At 54.3% G+C, this 17041-nt stretch overlaps 5 protein-coding genes across 5 annotated transcripts; 2 read left to right on the forward strand and 3 right to left on the reverse strand.

The window, feature by feature from the left end:
- Nucleotides 1-41: 41 nt before the first annotated feature.
- On the reverse strand, nucleotides 42-1480 carry SEPMUDRAFT_150510 (alpha/beta-hydrolase). Its single transcript, XM_016906227.1, has 2 exons — nucleotides 1335-1480; nucleotides 42-1181 (listed from the first exon to the last, which is right to left on the reverse strand). Exons 1-2 carry the CDS (start codon nucleotides 1459-1461, stop codon nucleotides 124-126), a joined length of 1185 nt encoding a protein of 394 aa, XP_016758482.1. The 5' UTR covers nucleotides 1462-1480; the 3' UTR covers nucleotides 42-123.
- Nucleotides 1481-2076: 596 nt separating this feature from the next.
- SEPMUDRAFT_150511 (uncharacterized protein) lies at nucleotides 2077-6163 on the forward strand. Its single transcript, XM_016906228.1, has 6 exons — nucleotides 2077-2334; nucleotides 2430-2539; nucleotides 2603-2925; nucleotides 2984-3359; nucleotides 3428-4081; nucleotides 4136-6163. The coding sequence occupies exons 1-6, from the start codon at nucleotides 2291-2293 to the stop codon at nucleotides 5524-5526; spliced, it is 2898 nt and encodes a 965-aa protein (XP_016758483.1). The 5' UTR covers nucleotides 2077-2290; the 3' UTR covers nucleotides 5527-6163.
- Nucleotides 6164-6256: 93 nt separating this feature from the next.
- SEPMUDRAFT_165097 (uncharacterized protein) lies at nucleotides 6257-8920 on the reverse strand (the record flags this gene model as incomplete). Its single annotated transcript, XM_016908152.1, has 2 exons — nucleotides 6257-6435; nucleotides 6817-8920. 2 exons carry the CDS (start codon nucleotides 8918-8920, stop codon nucleotides 6257-6259), a joined length of 2283 nt encoding a protein of 760 aa, XP_016758484.1.
- A 208-nt stretch (nucleotides 8921-9128) lies between these two features.
- Nucleotides 9129-12047, forward strand: SEPMUDRAFT_150512 (MFS general substrate transporter). Its single transcript, XM_016906229.1, has 4 exons — nucleotides 9129-9145; nucleotides 9177-10060; nucleotides 10137-11407; nucleotides 11471-12047. The coding sequence occupies exons 2-4, from the start codon at nucleotides 9812-9814 to the stop codon at nucleotides 11682-11684; spliced, it is 1734 nt and encodes a 577-aa protein (XP_016758485.1). The 5' UTR covers nucleotides 9129-9145; nucleotides 9177-9811; the 3' UTR covers nucleotides 11685-12047.
- Nucleotides 12048-14443: 2396 nt separating this feature from the next.
- SEPMUDRAFT_165099 (FAD/NAD(P)-binding domain-containing protein) lies at nucleotides 14444-16752 on the reverse strand (the record flags this gene model as incomplete). The annotated part of the gene is made up of 3 exons (XM_016908153.1): nucleotides 16015-16752; nucleotides 15276-15932; nucleotides 14444-14665 (listed from the first exon to the last, which is right to left on the reverse strand). The coding sequence occupies exons 1-3, from the start codon at nucleotides 16597-16599 to the stop codon at nucleotides 14444-14446; spliced, it is 1464 nt and encodes a 487-aa protein (XP_016758486.1). The 5' UTR covers nucleotides 16600-16752.
- Nucleotides 16753-17041: the final 289 nt, after the last annotated feature.

Raw genomic sequence — 17041 nt, forward strand, 5'->3', positions numbered from 1 at the left:
TGTACTCACGGCTACAAGAAGCTTACTCGTGACCTTTTTTCCCTGATGAAGGTAGATACAAGGTGTGTATATATATATTTGTTACCTTTGCACGTATATGGCAGGATCATATAATAAGGAAAATCACGACCCCTTCTTCCGTTCAATACGCTCAGAAATCACATCCACCATCTTCCGAAGTCCATGTTGTCGTTCTTCTTGCTTCTTGCACAAAAACAACTTGACCACAGGCCACGCGTGCACCCAGCCATACTCTTCATATTCATCGACTCGCACCTCTGCTCGGCGCAATTTGGCAATCAAATCTTTGGCTTCGGGCGCAAAAACTTCTTCGGATGCGTAAATAAAATACCAGCCGTTGCTCGGAGATGCTCGGCGCCACCAGCCCAAATCATCGCAGCGGCCGGGCGAGACGAGAGCGTTGTCTTGCGAGCCGTTTTTGCCAATGTATTGTGTGCCGTAGAGGTGCAGGCTGTCGGCGTTGAGGTAGTCCGAGGGGGTGTTTTGGTTTTTGGGAGAGATGATGGTGCTCCAGGGGGAAATGATGATGGCGAGGCCCGGCATCTGGTTCTTGAGCGACGAGTAGCCGGATACGCATAGCATGAGGCTGAGAATTAGAGTCGCTCCTGCCGAGTCGCCGCTGACGACGACTTGAGAGGGAGAGTCTACGGTCGAGAGCACGTACTTGTAGCCTGCGAGTGCTTCTTGTACTTGGGTTGGATATGTGGCTTCGGGGACGAGAGTGTAGTCCAATGCGAAGAGGGCGGGGTTCGCATAGCCGGCTTGCTTCAGCAGAGTGAGCCAGACTAACAGAAATTCGAGATAGAAGTAGGTGGAGCCCATGGAGAAGCCGCCTCCGTGGCAGTAGTAGAGCATAATGTCGGGTTTGCGCGTGGCATCCATCACGGCGTAGATGCCTCGGACGCCGTCGCGGTGGACTTCGGTCCAGTAAATCGGCTTTCTGACGATGCCGTGCCGAAGCATGCGGAAGCGTATAAAGGGCAGCGCGACCCACTTGGAGAAGAAGACTTTGCCGATGGCGGCGGGAATATCGGCAAAGGCATATCGGACACAGCGGATGACGAGATCTTGGAAGAGAGAGGCGCGTTGGACGAAGGGGGAGCGCTGCTGGTGAGGCGTCAAGTAGCGCTCACGGATCAGCTGGACGGGCAATTGGAAGACTAGAGGTATATCATGGTTGCTTCAGTCGCGTGTATCATTTTCAATGCATGCATACCTCGGTAGGTGCATGGCGTCTTTTGACGACAGATCGGTATATGATCAACCTGAGGTAAGGATGTAAGGTAAGGTAAGGTATGCATTCGGGGCCTTACGCAGAAACGGCAATGCTTTGAGAGCACAGAAAATAGTCGGGAAGAGGCCAATCTGAATCAGCAATTGGGGCGCCAAGAAGAGGAGGAAGGCGATACAGTCGACCCACGCGATCTGGTCCAAGATCATCGCAGTGGAGACGGAAGAAGGATGACACGGTATGTTGTAGTAGTGGTGGTGTGGATAATGACAATATCATACATGAGGTGTATTAAGGTATGACAAGACAATGGAAGCTCGAAACATGCCCGAGGTGCATTCAATGGACAATGGCGGGTAACGGTCTCGGGCTGACGTAGACGGGGATTGTTAATAAGAGCATGTTATACCTATGTACCGTACTACAGCGACAGTGATATTCCAGGTTGTATTCATTCCGCAGTCGTGTATTATTCGTTACCTGATCAGGGTGAAGCGGTAATTGACGTGGTTCGGTCACTGAGGTAGGTGGTTTCTGGTCAGTATCTTCACGGAAGATGAGGTGAATGACTTGCAATGTCTTTCTGATATGACATGGCGGGACTCTCTGAATGCTGAAATTGGGACGACACCGGAGCTCGGCCCCGCCCGAGACTACCTACTTTAGGCCTAGATCGTCGTTCTGTCGCGTGGAAAAGATGTGAGTGGAGGCAGGCACGACCTGACCACCAAACTTCCATCGCAACCACCAACCACTGCACTTTCAACCCACTGACACTCGCAACCACCGACACCAGCATCTCCTCCGCCCACACTGCCTGCTTCATCCGACCTCATCTCCCCTACCCACACCTCCATTTCCATCAGCAACCTCTTCCATTCGCGAGCAGATATCAGCATTCTTACGCCATCGCCTTTCCTGCGCAACCATCGATGAGGACCGCCGCGTCTTTATCGCAGGCATAAGCTGCGATAGCTGCACTCTCACCCCATACCATCTTGCGCAATCCCCTCAATCGCGACTTCACGCGCAGACATCATGGCCAACTCCACCATGAGCGGCGCCGCTCTGGAATTTGCGCGGTCAGTACAGCGACGCTTCGTCCGCTGGCAACGGCGGAGGAAGACATCACACTGCACAGGCACAGGCACAGGCACAGCAGCTGACATTCCGGCAGATCCATCGAAGTTGCTTCCATACCCGAGAAGCTTCGCTGCGCGCAATGCGACAAGGTCGCCATCAATGCATTTCGACTGCCGTGCTGCGATAGTAGTATTTGCGGGGACTGTATGTGGGACACTTGAAGTGAGCGGACAGTTGAGTGACGGTGTACTGACTGACGACTCACAGGCAAAGAATCCATGACCGCGACCGAGTGTCCCGTGTGCACCCACTCGCCCTTCTCGGCTGACACTGCCACGGCTGCAAAAGCCCTTCGAACCACGGTCAATGTCTTCCTTAAAACAGAAGCAAAGAAGCGTGGGATGGACATCAAAGGCGACACCCTGAAGCCCATTGCGGCAGCGGAGCCTACACCTGCAGTAGCGGATACCCCAGCCGTAGAGGCCGAGCCAGCACTCGCAGCTGCTGGTGACGCTGAGCTACCTATAGCACCTGCTGAAGTCGAAGAGCCTGCTGCCAATGGCGATGCGACATCAGCAACTGGTCCTGAGGTACGAGAATGACCTACTTCGCTATACCACACATATGCCTCATGCTGACAGAAAGTAGGCTGGTGTCGAGGACATCACCATCAACGCCAATGCTGCGCACGCAGAGTCGAAGACTACTGATGCCGAGCAGGATGACGAGGATGAATCGGACGATGACGACGTCGTAATCACCACTGAACGACCCGAAGGCGAGGAACATCATCATCATCATCAACATCAAGAGGTGGAACCCGGCCACGAGCAATATGACGAACAAGCTAACATCGGAGGCAATAGTGACCAGAGCATGGGCATGAATCAACAGCAAGGCTTCGGCGGCGGCGGCTTTGATCCAAACATGGCCGGCTTCCACAATGGCAACTTTGCCAACATGGGCATGAACGGGTTCAATCCGATGATGGGAATGATGGGCATGGGCATGCCAAACATGATGGGTAAGCCCTCTTTTTCCTATTCCCCCCCTTTTGGCAACGGCAGCAGCAGCGACTGAGTGTGGTGGTAGGCATGCCTGGTATGGGCATGGATCCTTCGATGATGTTCAATGGCGGCTTCGGCGGCATGGGTGATATGAGTGCGATGATGGGCATGGGAATGGCTGGCATGGGAATGGGCGGCGACATGTCTGGAATGGGCAACTTTGGAGGCATGAATGGACCTGGTTTCTTTCCGAATCAAGGAAACTTTATGCAATCACAGAATTTCGGAAACGCTCCGCGACAAAACTTCTTCAATGAACGTGGCTACAGTGGTCGCGGTGGCGGCCGTGGCTTCGGTAGAGGCGCTCGTGGTAACCAGTATGGCCGTGGTCGCGGCGGTTTTGGACTTCAGCAACAGCAGTATGGTGGCCAGAACGCAGACTTTCCGCCGAATGCGCCCACTGGACCCAGTGGTGCACGTTCGCAGCAACAGCAGCAGACCGGTGCGAACACCATGGAGTTAGCAAACAGACGTCGGGCTTCTCCGACTTACGACGCAGTGCAGGGATCCAGTGATGCCTCCGCTGCTGAGTCTGCAGAAAAGTCACATGATACCGCTGCCAGGGAAGACCAGGATACGCCCACGCAGGCTAATCGTGCAGAGGGTGATACTAATGCCACAGACGAGAACCCGGAGCCACTGCAACAGAATGGCGACCACACGGGACAAGACACACAAGGTGAGCATACTTCCACACACGACAGGGAACTCGCAGGCTTACCAGTCGTGCCAGATGCGACACAAGTCGGTGCCGATCAGGCTGAAGGTCACAGTGGAGACAGTCGCGGAAGCGCAGGGTCGGTGAATGGCAGCAACATGATGGAGAGTGCGGTGATGGCAGAGCCTGTGTACGAGGACCTCGATGAAAGCATGCAATTTGAGCAGCAAAACCACAGCATGAATGGTCGGGGCGGTTACAGAGGACGAGGTGGTCCCGCGTATGGCGGCTACCAGGGCAGAGGCACCGATAGCACTGAGTTGACCCCCAAGCCTGCGCCTCCTGTCAATGCTCCTACTGGTCCCAAGGCTCTTCGTCAAGGCCTCCCCAATACCGGCTGGGTGAGCAGGGCGACTCTTCAAAAGCCCACATCGGCCCCTGTGACACAGCGATCCGACTCGCAGCTCCGCTCCCTAGAGCCACGACTGGATGCCTCACCAGAGCATGATCGCGGGACTCGTGATCGTTCGGCATCTCGATCGGTCTCGAAGCACCGGAGCAGAGACGACAGAGAGCGTGAAGGAGAGGACGAGTATGAGGACGAAGAGGCGTATGCTCGCCGCAAGGAACGCAAGCGTCGCGAACGCAAGGATCGCGACCGCAAATATGACGACGATGGCCGCGATGAGGAAAGTTCGTCCCGCAAGCATCGCTCTCGATCTGAATCTCGGACCGACGATGGCTCTCGGCGGCGACACCGCGACAAGGATGACGAACACCGCTCCTCTCGCTCGCATCGTGACAAGAGCAAAGACCGGCACCGTTCACGTCGTTATCGCTCCAAGTCTCCCGTGAAAGACTATGAGCAGGATCATGATTCGCGTCGGAAGAGTAAGCGCGATGACAAGTATGACGATTACAAGGAGAGTCGCAGTAGCCGAAAGGGGTCGCGTCGAGAGGAGGAATACAACAAGTATGAAGAGAGCAAGAAAGATCGTTCGTCTCGCTCGTCGCGTCACGACAGACCTTCGCGCGATGAAACTCGTGAGCGTGATCGTCCTCGTCCTGTGATTGAGCCGCCTTCAGACGAGCTTGGTTTCAAAATCAAGGGCTCGACCAAGAACAAGAAAGACAATATGGCTCCTCCGTCACAGTCTTTTCATCGTGATCGTGGTGGCAGTGAACGTCGTGGCAGTGGTATGACCGAGCCTTCTGCGCCCGCAGACCCATATGCCGAAGAACGTGCGCGCGCACAACAGAATCGTGAAGCCAAAGAGGCTCAGCGCAGACAGTCTACGAACGACTCTCGTTCCTCCCTCGGCAAGCGCGGTCGTGATCATGAGGACGAAGGCGAGCGCGGTGTTCCCACGGGACCTAAGGGAGATCGTGGTCGCATGCTGCCGAAAAAGGGCAGAAAGGAGAGACGCATATCTTACAAGTACGAGGACGAGGTCGAGATGAGCTAGAGTCTGTCTGCTCGTATTAATCATACCAATGGTGATGGCACAGGCGAGCTTTTCCCGGAGAAGGTGTTGAGGAGCGCCGAGCGCCTCCTGCGGGCCTGAACATTGCGATTGTCCCGAATAGCAATCTACTTTACTCTGCTGAAGGTAGACCATACCCGCGAACAAGAGACGGCAGGTTCCCTGGTGAGCTTATGGGCTGTTGCGAAAGCTGAGGCCTGGGAACTCTGGAAGGGCACTACAAGGACATGCTTATATTGTATGTCACTAACAAGAGCGAGAACAGCGCCCGTACAAGTGTGGAGTGAAGGACTGCGAGATGGTCGTGGAAAGGTTCCGAGGTCACAGCATCCACACGAAAGACTCGAGTTGTAGGGGGTGGTGTCGTTGATCCCCGGGCATGAGGTCTATGGCGTGTACCCCCTCCCCTATATATCACGCCCGCTTCAAGACGCAAAGTACCTACCTCTGCTTCTATCATGGTGCTCTCACATGTATATACCGTACGTGGGAGATAGTACAGTACAGGAGGTACATACCTTGACCTGATGGGAGTGATGCGCGACGAGGCTGGCTGTGCTGGGAAGACGCTTGCTGCTGTATATGTAGGTAGTAATCCAAAAATTAATCAATTAATTCCACTCTCGTCATGCATGCAATGCTACCTACCTACCTTTAGGTACCTACCTTACCTAGGTACTATTGTGAATCTCTCACTTCTCTTTTCCTACACTTATGTATGTTGTTGGTAAATGGCCATCAAATCTTTCGATCCTAGGATTTCTCTCAAATCAAGTGTCTTTGGTCGGAAGAAGGATTTTTTTCTTTCTTTCTTTCTTTCTTTCTTTCTGTGTCTAGGTAGGTAGGCAGGTATTCTATATTTGTTTTGGACTGATGGCTGATATGTTCTTTCTGTATATGTTTGGTATAAATAAGAAGGGTAGATAGATGGATAGGTTGTTGAGAGGCGGATGGACGGACGGATGGGTGAATTTGTTTCGTGGAAAAAGTTTGAGTAAGTATGTATGTATGTGTATGTGTATTGTGTTGTATTGTGATACATGTTCGAGAAGTTCATGATCGTGTCCATGTCGCATTATCTACATTTTATCTATTTAGGCTGCAAGGGAAAAATTTCGTGAGCAGCATCGTGATACAGGCAAAGTGTAATTCATCATTATCATCGTTAGTCTCATACCACTGGTCTGCCAAACATGGGAAGAGAAGCTCCACCACGCAATCCAGGAGGAGTGCTTATTATTGTGGAAGAGGCACTCCCAGACGTTCCTTCACCCATACACCACGTCTCTTCGTTCCAGCCAGGAGGACGCCAACCGAAGAGATCAAAAGCTTCTCTGCTCCATGGTCCTAGATCCTCGGGCTCCTCTGGCGCTTTTCGTTGCGCTCCAGCTTTACCTGGTCTCTGAAATGGTTTGCTGAGCATGACTGCGGAAGTGCCATTGGAAGGAGTTATGTTCAAGCTCACAGACTTTTGTAGAGGGCCTTTTTTCTTGTGAATTAACTTGCCTGGTAGTACACATGCAGCGTTGGCAGGTTTCTGCTGTGTATCGGCAATCGGCTCGACTTGTCCACTGCCCAACCCTGACTCAGGAGCGCTTTTATGAGAACTTCTAGGAGGAGAGAGGGTGTATCGCAGTGGTGCGGCCGGGAGCCGTTCCGATCTGGAAGGCTGAACGGAAGCCACGTCAGAGACCGCACGCCGTAGAGTGGGCGGTGGCAGCACGGGGACCGATTCAACAGCGCGAGGTTGTGGTTGAGGGCCAGGCTGTAATGGAGGAGCAGCACGTGGTAGCACCAGTCGGTCCAGGCGGGCGGACTCTATGACTGACGCATCATGCGATGTTGAAGCGCCTCCCGAAGGCGAGTCCTGCCCAAAGACACCCATGGACGGACCATCTGGCAAATCATCATTGGGGTTCGGGTCGAGGTTGAGTGGCGAATCTCTCGACTCTACTACTGAGGCTCGCTTCGTTGGCAATGGACCTTCAACAGATTTCTTTCTCTTTTCAATTCTAGCAAGGCGAGCTTCAACTTTTTCACGAGCCGTCAGGGGCCGTTCCTCTTCTGCATCGTCCCGGGCTTGAACAAGCGATGAGTCTCCGACATCATCTGTGTTGGTGGACGAAAGCCTCTTCGGGTTCCTGGTCAGCTGGTCTTGACACAGCAGGGTTCGCTTCTTCCGGCCTGCGCTTACGAGACGCAGAGCCTGACCAAGCTTGCTGCTCGTTGATCCTTGTGTTGTCGAGCTTGCATCGTGGACCAGCATCTCCTTCATTGGAGGCTGTTTCGCACCAATATGAAGGCCTGATTCGTCCTTCCGCTGCCTCTGCTGCCTGTCTGGTTTGGAGGCTGCAAATTTACGGGGGTTTGCAGGCTGCACAACTTCTTCCTCCAATCCTTGTGGTTCGGGTTCCATAGCTTCTTGTATCGGTTTGGGCTTCGATCTTTGCGCTTGGGACGCTGGCGAGCTAGATTTGCCGAGCGCATTGCTGCTAGTAATGGGCCTGCGCTTTGTGGGGGGCGAGGACTGCGCATAAAGATCGTCTGAGAGAGCAGACAGAGGTTCGTTGGAATGTGGTGGATCGTCGGACAAGTTAATCACCTCTTTCGTGCCCATTCGCTGTTGTCCTGCTGCCACAGACGCTTTCTTCTTCTTCTCCATCTTCTCCTCCTTCTGTTTCCTAGCATCTGCAGTGCATGCCCAGAGCGGTGTCCCAGTTTGCTCTGCAGATCTCGGGGTTATGGTCGTCCTGGTCACGTTTCTTGCTGGTGCAGTGTCGAATCGCGGCCGCTTTGGTGGTCGCCCGTCTGTCCAGTCCTCATGCTCAACAGGGGCGTATCTCTCTTCGAAAGGAGATCGAGATGGCAGCTGGGCGATCCCAATGGGCCCTCTCGGCGTCCCAAGCAGAGCGTTGAGCGATTTGTGTTTCAGCTGCGTGCCGGACCTTGCTGCTGGCCCAGCGGGCTGCAGTCGCGGCGTCTGCGCTGTGGCTCTCCGCGCTCCATCGTGATTCGAGTCCTGCACTTTCGGCGTGGTCCTGTTCTTGCTATTCCGCAGCGCAGTCAAGTCCGTCTCGGTCTGGCCGATCTGCTCTGCCACCTCCACCATGACGCCGTTGCGCTCGAGGGACAGCTCATCGCCGGCCTGAATGGCCTCCGCCCGGGTCCAGTGCATGTCTCCGATGAGATTTCGAGGCATATCGTAGACCATGACGCGCTTGTTGAAGGTGTGGTATCGGAGGAAGCCATCCTGCCACTTCTTCGTCTTCTTCCGACTGTCGTGCGTGTAGAGGCATTCATATTCCAGCACCGGCGCCGTGTTCTGCGTCAACGGCACCGACAGGGACGCCGCTGTTTTGGACATTGCAGCCGTCATGGTGGACTTGTCGCTCGATCATCGTGTCAGGTCGTGGATGAAGTGCATGTTCCCACCGAGATGGTCCTTACCTAGGTACGATGTGCGTGAACGCGTCGAGGTGGAGACTTGGGAGCGCGCGCTTCCGTCGCCAAGTCACGTGATATGACCCCGTCCCACGTTGCCTTCACTCCAATCTGACTAACAACGACTACAACAACACCGACAACGACAACAATACCGACGACAAGAATACCGACGACAACAATACCGACGAAAAGGCCAACCAGACCCCTCAACGAGGCTGCCATGATCCCCTCCACCGTTTTCTTCCCATTGGCTACGGCTCTGCTGAACACACCGAGCTGACTCGCCCATCGACATCTACAACAGCCTCGGAATGGCCTCGTTTATAGCTCGCTGCCGCATCTAATTGCACAGCAGTCAGCAGTCAGACTTGCAATCAAGGGCTGAGTAGTACAAAAGTACGCACCACCACCAGATTGGCCAGGTCTCGTTCATACAGGGTGTTGCACTTGAGGGGCACCCTAATATACAAGGTACTTCTATGGCGGGAAACAACCTAGAAAGAGAGAAAGCCTCAAGGTACGGTACTGTGTGCCCCAGCTGCATTACCCCATATGCACATGGTATGACAACCAGGGGAGCCCCACAATCCGGGGCACGTCGAACAAACGCCATGTGGAGCAGACAGACAGGCGGAGGGAGAACAAATTGAACTGAACTGTTCACGACTTCGACCCGCGGTGTGAAATGAGACTGGGGTGTGGCAACCTTCCCCCACACTGCTCAGGTTGTTATTACTCCTTTCATGGAAGCAACACGGCCAGGAACTACACAGCTCCAACCAGACAATTTGTTTGAGGTCACATCAGAGCAGTAATCATCGCCATGGCGCTCGGTATCCTCGAACCTCACACAGCGGCTCCTGTGGCCGGCACGGTCATTATTCAGGACGATGTGGCCGCCGATACGCCTCATTCCTCGCAATTGAAACATGGCACAGGCAGCAGTGCGAATGTGGTGCTGAACCCCCAACCTTCTGACGATCCCAACGATCCCCTGAATTGGAGTGGCCGGGAGAAACATGCCATCTTGGCCATACTCGCCTTCGGTTGCATCGTCACTGCTTGCGTAGTGGTAGGTAGTAGTAGTGTTCAACATCAGCCAATGTTGCTTACGATACATCTTTTCTGACTCTGTTCGGCACCAACAGGGTCCTCTCTTGAATGCTGGAACGGTAGAAATCGCTATGGACCTCAATGTCTCACCAGCCACGATAGCCAAAATGAACGGGTACACCCTCCTCGCTGCTGGAGTGTCGGGTCCTTTCGCTGCTGTCTGTGCGAACAAACTGGGAAAACGCCCGGTCTACCTCTTTTCCTCTACAATGGCATTGGTGGGATGCATCATCGGAGAGGCTGCCAAAACCTACCGGACGTTGGTGACCGCACGTGCAATCCAAGGACTATCGTGCTCCGCCTACGAATCCATCGTCATCTCGTCGGTCGGTGACCTGTTCTTCGTTCACGAGCGCTCTCCCCGTGTCGCCATCATCATGTTCATGCTGACAGCAGTAAACAATGGTGTCTCGATCATCGCGGGTCCAATCACTGCGGAGCTGGGATGGACCTATAATTTCCACATCCTACTGCCATTCACCGCCTTGCAGTTGATTCTATTGTTCTTGTTCTGTCCCGAGACCACCTACAACCGCAGCGCAGTGTATGATGCTGATATCACAGCATCAGACGAGGACGTGCATGCGTTGGGTGACGTGGAGGAAAAAGATCGCCGAAGCGGGCAATATGCTCGCGAAAACGATGGCACTCAGCCCAGCCAAGCCGAGAAGGCAGAGAAAAGCCTTCATTTCGAAACAATACCCACGCAGACAAGCATTCAGCGCCCGCGCAAGACGTTTGTGCAGCGATTGGCCCTTTATAGCACGAATTCGACTTCCGAACCAGCCTGGAAAATGCTCCTTGCCTGCCCTGCCATTATGCTGAACGTAGGCGCTGCATACAGTATCGCTACGTCGGGCCTGATCATCACATGGTCAGTAGCTCTATCGGTGATAGCTGCGGTGCTCTGGTCGGTCCCTCCATATTCTCTCACTGCAGCTGGTGTCGGCTATGTCTCGGTTGGACCACTCATTGGCGGCTGTCTGGGCGCGCTGGTGTATGGGTGGCTGTCTGACCCATTCATCAAGAGGATGGCAGCTCGGAATGGAGGTGTGTACGAGCCGGAGATGAAGCTGCCTATTGTCTTGCTCGGCTTGGCGCCTGCCATCGGAGGTCTCGTGGGATTCGGGTATGCAAATAAGCATCACGACTCCATCTACCTCATATCATTCACCTGGGCCCTGGCACTGTTCGGGCTGACCATCCTCGTGGCCGTCCCCACGGCCTACGCATTGGACGCATTCCGTGCTCATAGCGTTGAGATCTTCATCATGAATATGACTTTCAAGAACTTGTTCTTCTACGGGTAAGCCGACTGAGCAAACCAGCAGCGACACTTGTCCATCATACGCTGACGTGTTATGAACAGTCTCGTCAACTACGTCGTCGACTGGTACATGGACCAAGGCGTGGTTAATATGTTCGGAGTCATGGCAGGCCTCACGGTGGCATTGACGTTGACCACGCTGCCAATGTACGTGTTCGGCAAGCGTTATCGAAACTTCTGGCAACACCATAACTTGTTGGTGAAGTTTGGGCTTCGCGATGAAGTGAATAGAATAGACTCGGAGCCTGTACGTTGAGGACTTGAACTTCACATGACAACATGGGGAGCGAGATGAATGTGCCGACGTTTCAAGGCTACTAGGGTTGCTAAACGCCGCTGCTGCTACTGTCGCCGCGCCCCTGGCCAACAGGGGAGAGAGATTGAAATTTGCGGGGAAATTTGCGGAGAAAAGTTTCTAGTTGAGGGGGATGTGGGGTCATCCTAGTATGAATGTATACACGCCATGGCACTGTAGCAGGGGAATGTCGCTCGCCGCCCACTACCACTACCACCACCACCACCACCGCCTCCACCATCAGCACCACCATCTCCAACAACCTCCACCACCAAGAACAGTCGTGGAGGACATGGCCGTCGAGCCTGTACCACCTACTACAGCCTCTGAAGATGCTGCTGCACGGCGCTTTCACTGTACCCGCTGTCCAAAATCATTCAAGCGGAGCGAACACCACCAACGTCACGTGCGAGGCCGTAAGTCACAGCCAGTACAGTTGATATCGATGTCTTGTGTGTCGTGGAGTCCGACGTTGAATGTTCACTCTGAGCGTGATGTGGCTGCTCTAAGCTGCCTTTGGCCCCAGGCGCGGTAGCTTGGGGCGAATTCGAAAATGGGAGATGATCTGACTTTCATGCCACGAGACCGTTATCTTCTCCTGTGAGCGCCAAAGCATTACCACGTTGACCTCTCCATTAGACACGCAAGAGAAGCCCTTTCAATGTCATATATGCGCTCGGCGCTACAGCCGAAAGTGCGTCCTGGCCCCCTTCCTCCCTCCTAGCCCCTTTTCCCACCTGCAGTACTCGATTGTATGCGACCAGCACTTCTGACTCGCGTGCACTGCATACAGAGACCTCGTAACCCGACACGTCAAAACTCTACATTCCGGTGAATTGGCTGCCGACGAGCAGCAGCAACAGCAGCAGGACGACACCGCGTCCGTCAGCAATCATGATCCAGTCACGCCTAGTGCGTCTCCCTCCCCGAAGCACCGTGTCGCCTTGCTAAGCCCCGTCAGATACGAATGAGATGGGCGACGACTCCGTGTCAACTACTCAAGATGTCGCTCCTGATGCAATCCCGTCTTCGGTATCTGGCGCCGCAGCCGGGGGTGCAGCGCCTCCGCTGCACCATACTGCCACGCCGCTCTCTCCGCCAGCCGACTCCTTCATGTCCAATACCGCTTCAGGGTCTCATCCTGATCAGGACTGGGGAGTTATGGGTAGCCTCGACTTTTTTGACTTGTCTTTTGACATGTGGCCACAGAATACCGGGGCGATAGGACCATCCAGCATATCGAACATGATGACGCCCACTTCCTGCATGCTTCTACCACCATTGACAGATGCCAACGCCCCCATGCCGAACATGTATCACCAGCCGCTGTGGGAGACCCGCATGACACCAGCAGCTGCAAGAGATCAAATGTTACCTTTTCAGCACACTTCGCCCGAGTCGTCTTCTTCCGTCGCCGATGAAGGAGTGAGCTCACCATCACTGCCCGTTCTATCGGATGAAGTCTTTCTGCGCGCTTTGAAACATGCACCTCAAGCACAAGGACTCAACACTGCGCACTACCCTACCGTCGATGCCTTACGCTCCTCGGTCCAGACTTACTTCGAGGCTTTCGATGTACATCTTCCCATCTTCCATATCCAATCCTTCCAAGCGGCGGCCGAGATCCCACAGCAGCTTCTTGCCGTGGCTGCAATCGGTGCTCTGTACCGGTTGGAGCGGCGCACCGCTGCCTTCTGTTACTTGGCTGCTGAGCACATAGCCAAGAATGACACTCAAAACCATGTCACTCATGGATCGGAATCTCCCAGCATTGCTGAACTCACAGAGCCTCATCGAATGTGGAATGAAAAGCCTGCCCGCTATACACTGGCTGGCGCTCGAACACAATTACTACTCTCTCTGTTCGCCTTGTTTCATGGCACCGATATCAGCACGCGCAGGATGATGTCCAGTTCCGCTTCACAATATGCTGTAAGGTGTACGAACCATCAACGAAGGTGGGGCATTAGCTGACCGAGCTGAGGTGTAGGCATACCAGGCGATAGCGCAGACTGTGGCTCTCGATTCGCTCGGAGCAGATCAAGCTAGTATGACTTACCACAAGTGGGTGGAGCATGAGTCCATGAAACGGTATGTTTGCTGCGGGAAACGGAAACCAGAAGTATGAGGCATCACACTGATATGGTCCGACCGATGACAGTATCCTCCACGGGACTTGGATATTCTACAGTATGCTCCAAGTCACGTATGGAATCCCGTCACCACTCTCAGTGAGTCGAGACGGCGGGCCCTCGTTGCCGTGTATGGACAGCCTGTGGCTGGCACGCACCGAGACATCGTGGAGACGAGCAACGAATCGATCAGGCACACAATCTGCCATGAGCATCCGAGACGCTTTCCAAAGCCTCCTGACGGACTCCGACACGATCCATGTCGGTATGGCGCCTTCGTCGCAATGGGGTCGATTCGCCACCCTTCTCATGATGCACGTGGTCACGGTTCAAGTCGGTCAGGCTTCGGAGGCAGCGAGGTCGTGGCTCGGTCGGTCGGACGGCGTGACGGCTGCTCCTGAGAAGTCCAGCATCACAGTATTTGAGCAAGTGAAGCCGACGCTGAATAATTGCCGTTCGCTCGCGGTGGCATCGGGGAGCATGCGTGCGGATGTACGGACGGAGAGAGGCGACAGTCTATTGTTCAACGCAGTCTCGGTTCTGCGTTTATGCTATGGCCAAGCTCTTCCTCTCGCTGCAGAACGATCTTCACTGTTGCGATGCGAAGATGCAGTGCTTGACAGTGCACTTCGCAAATTTGTCGGTGTCGAGCAGGCCCGTAACAACTTCATCACGCAAACCATTTCCTGGACGTTCGAAGGCCTGTGCATACCAGTGCGTAAAGGCGTGCTCCTGGTCCGCAAGACGGCGGCTCTGACGTGGAGTATGGAGCATGCTCTTGCTGGGTGGGATACAGGTATGTAAATGCACCTAACCAACGGAGTACGCAGCGGTGCAGTATTGGCTGACATAGAAGCAGCTCTCATCATCGCCAAATGGATACACAGTGTAGAGCGAGCCAGACGTGTTGACGGTGCCGTGGGACAGGATGAGTTGGAGTTATTCAACCACATGGCACGATTTCTGGGCCGAGTCGAAGCACAATCTCACCCGCCCGTCTCGGTCGCCGCCAACATCTCACGCTTTTGGGCCGGATTCTACGAGGACACTTGGGTATGGGGAGGTATGTGTGATGCGTGTGCTTGGGAGCATGTTCATTTTGCTATACCCCTTGCTGCTGCGACTGATTGAAGAGCTTTGCTGACTATGATGCCCTGGAATAGTGACTGCGAGGATGGGCTACATCCTCAGATCTCTCGCTGATATATTCGAGTCTTCGCCATAGCCGATGTTCTGAGCATGTGGTCTGCAGACACGGAAATCAAGAGATGCGAATGAAGCCACTTTCCAACGGTGCGAGGGTACAACGGCACAGAAAATTCGAGATTGATCATTCATTCTTTGTGCTACGCTACGCTTACATGGTCTCCGCTGCCGGAATCATATGCGCCGGTGTGGTCTTTGTCGCGCCCTCACTTACGCTGTGCGAGTCTACCCGCTCGATTTCTCGCAGACCCCGGTAATGTTGGGTAAAGTCATACTTGATAACATTAAGACCAAACTGCAACTCAATCGCCACCTTCAGGTCCGACTCGCCCTTTTTGAACCGCTGCAGAACGGGGTCGCGCTCAAAAGCACCGTCAGGGTTTTGCCACATGCGTTTCAGCCAGTTGCTCGAGTTGGGGTTGATGTGCTCGCGATACATCTGCCGGCGTACGGTGTCGTACACGTCCAGGATGGAATCGTCGGCCAAATTCAGATATATGCCCGTCAAACAGTCCGCCAGACCTCCGACGTCGACGATACCGCCTGTGAGCCCCATGCCGCCGAAGGGGTTACAGATATGTGCGGCGTCCGCGGCCAGACAGAACCGGCCCACTCGCATGTTTGGCGCGAGTCGCTGGTGCACTCGATACGGACTGAAATTGTCGAGTCGCCACTCGTCTGGCCCGGGCAAGATGGCCTTCATCTTGGCGGCGTGCCGTTCTCGCAGTTCCTCTCTCGTCAGACCCGGGATCTCGCCGTATGTCACGCGCCACAGGCCATCCTTGGAAATCCTGGCGACCATGTGCCAATGGGTCTCGTCAATGAGAAAGTTGGCGTCGTCGTAATCGTACTTTTCAAATGGGAAGTACATCTATGACGAGGACTGGGTCAGGACTGGGGAGAAAGAAGGCGAGGGGGTGGGAAAGGGGATCAGGGGGTGGGCTTGGACGTACATTGGTTGCCACGATTTGTTCGTTCCATGTAAAGCCTGGGAATACTGCGTCGCCAAAGAGCGACCGCCTTACCTGGCTGTTTGCACCGTCACAGCCCGCTATGTACTGAGCGTAGAGGCGTTCCCTCCCAGCAGCAGTCTCCACGTCCAGCCAGGCTTGCTGGTCGTCTTGTCCCAGACCGACGACTTTGGATTGCCAGCGGATGGTTGCAGAAGGGAGCTTCTCCAAACGTGCCAAAAGGATCCGACACAGTCCGTTCAAGGGCAAACATAGATGACGATCAGGATGGTCGGCGACCACTTCGGCGTTCATACACCCATAGCGTGTTCTCTTCTCATCGAGGCGGCGGAACGAGAGGGTTTTGGGATCAAATCCGGCCTGACGAATCTCGTCCAAGACTCCGGCGCGGCCGAGTTCGTACACGGCGGGAGATGCGTAGTGAGATGCTCGTGGCTGATTGTCCAAAGTGTCTGTCATCTCGACCAAACATACGGGAATATCTTGCTGGGCTAGGCGCAAAGCTAGCAGCAAGCCAGCCGGACCAGCCCCAACGACAATGGCCCATGGATTCTGCTGATCTGACATGCTTGGCGATGGTGCTTGGATGGTTCGGTGGGCCTTGTCAAGATTTGCGATCTCACTGCTTGCTATATCAAGGGCTTTGTTTTGGCGTGTTGGTTGTGAGAAAGCACAATATCAGCACTATTGAGTGCCTGGTCTTATTCCTACATAATTCCTGCTCCATCAAACCGTGCAAGAAACCCCCTCCCCTTTCTCTCCCCTTGCTCCACCCTGTTTCCCCACTTCACTTTGCCCCCCCCTTTTCCCCACCCGCGGCCCCAGTACTGATTCCAGTAGTCCCTCCGCATTCGATCGAGGTCACGGCAATCATCAACCTTGGCTCTCGTTTGATCGATCTTGATGCCGGCCTCTCCGCACGCAACTGAACTGCCGAGTAAGTTCTGGCTTTTAAGGTATAACGCGCTAATATAGGCACTTGAGGATCTTGGCACAGAGTGTACTACCG

The sequence above is a fragment of the Sphaerulina musiva genome, assembly GCF_000320565.1.
Source record: "Sphaerulina musiva SO2202 unplaced genomic scaffold SEPMUscaffold_8, whole genome shotgun sequence".
In the NCBI taxonomy this organism is placed as follows: domain Eukaryota; kingdom Fungi; phylum Ascomycota; class Dothideomycetes; order Mycosphaerellales; family Mycosphaerellaceae; genus Sphaerulina; species Sphaerulina musiva.

Excerpts from the sequence above, each read along its gene's own strand:
- SEPMUDRAFT_150511 (XM_016906228.1), top strand. The coding sequence starts at position 2,291 with ATGGCCAACTCCACCATGAGCGGCGCCGCTCTGGAATTTGCGCG. Across the intron at positions 2,335-2,429 it reads GCCGCTCTGGAATTTGCGCG|ATCCATCGAAGTTGCTTCCA; the intron begins GTCAGTACAGCG and ends ACATTCCGGCAG. Across the intron at positions 2,540-2,602 it reads TAGTAGTATTTGCGGGGACT|GCAAAGAATCCATGACCGCG; the intron begins GTATGTGGGACA and ends GACGACTCACAG.
- SEPMUDRAFT_150512 (XM_016906229.1), top strand. The coding sequence starts at position 9,812 with ATGGCGCTCGGTATCCTCGAACCTCACACAGCGGCTCCTGTGGCCGGC. Across the intron at positions 10,061-10,136 it reads TCGTCACTGCTTGCGTAGTG|GGTCCTCTCTTGAATGCTGG; the intron begins GTAGGTAGTAGT and ends CGGCACCAACAG. Across the intron at positions 11,408-11,470 it reads AAGAACTTGTTCTTCTACGG|TCTCGTCAACTACGTCGTCG; the intron begins GTAAGCCGACTG and ends TGTTATGAACAG.
- SEPMUDRAFT_150510 (XM_016906227.1), bottom strand. The coding sequence starts at position 1,461 with ATGATCTTGGACCAGATCGCGTGGGTCGACTGTATCGCCTTCCTCCTC. Across the intron at positions 1,182-1,334 it reads CAAAGCATTGCCGTTTCTGC|TCTTCCAATTGCCCGTCCAG; the intron begins GTAAGGCCCCGA and ends ATATACCTCTAG.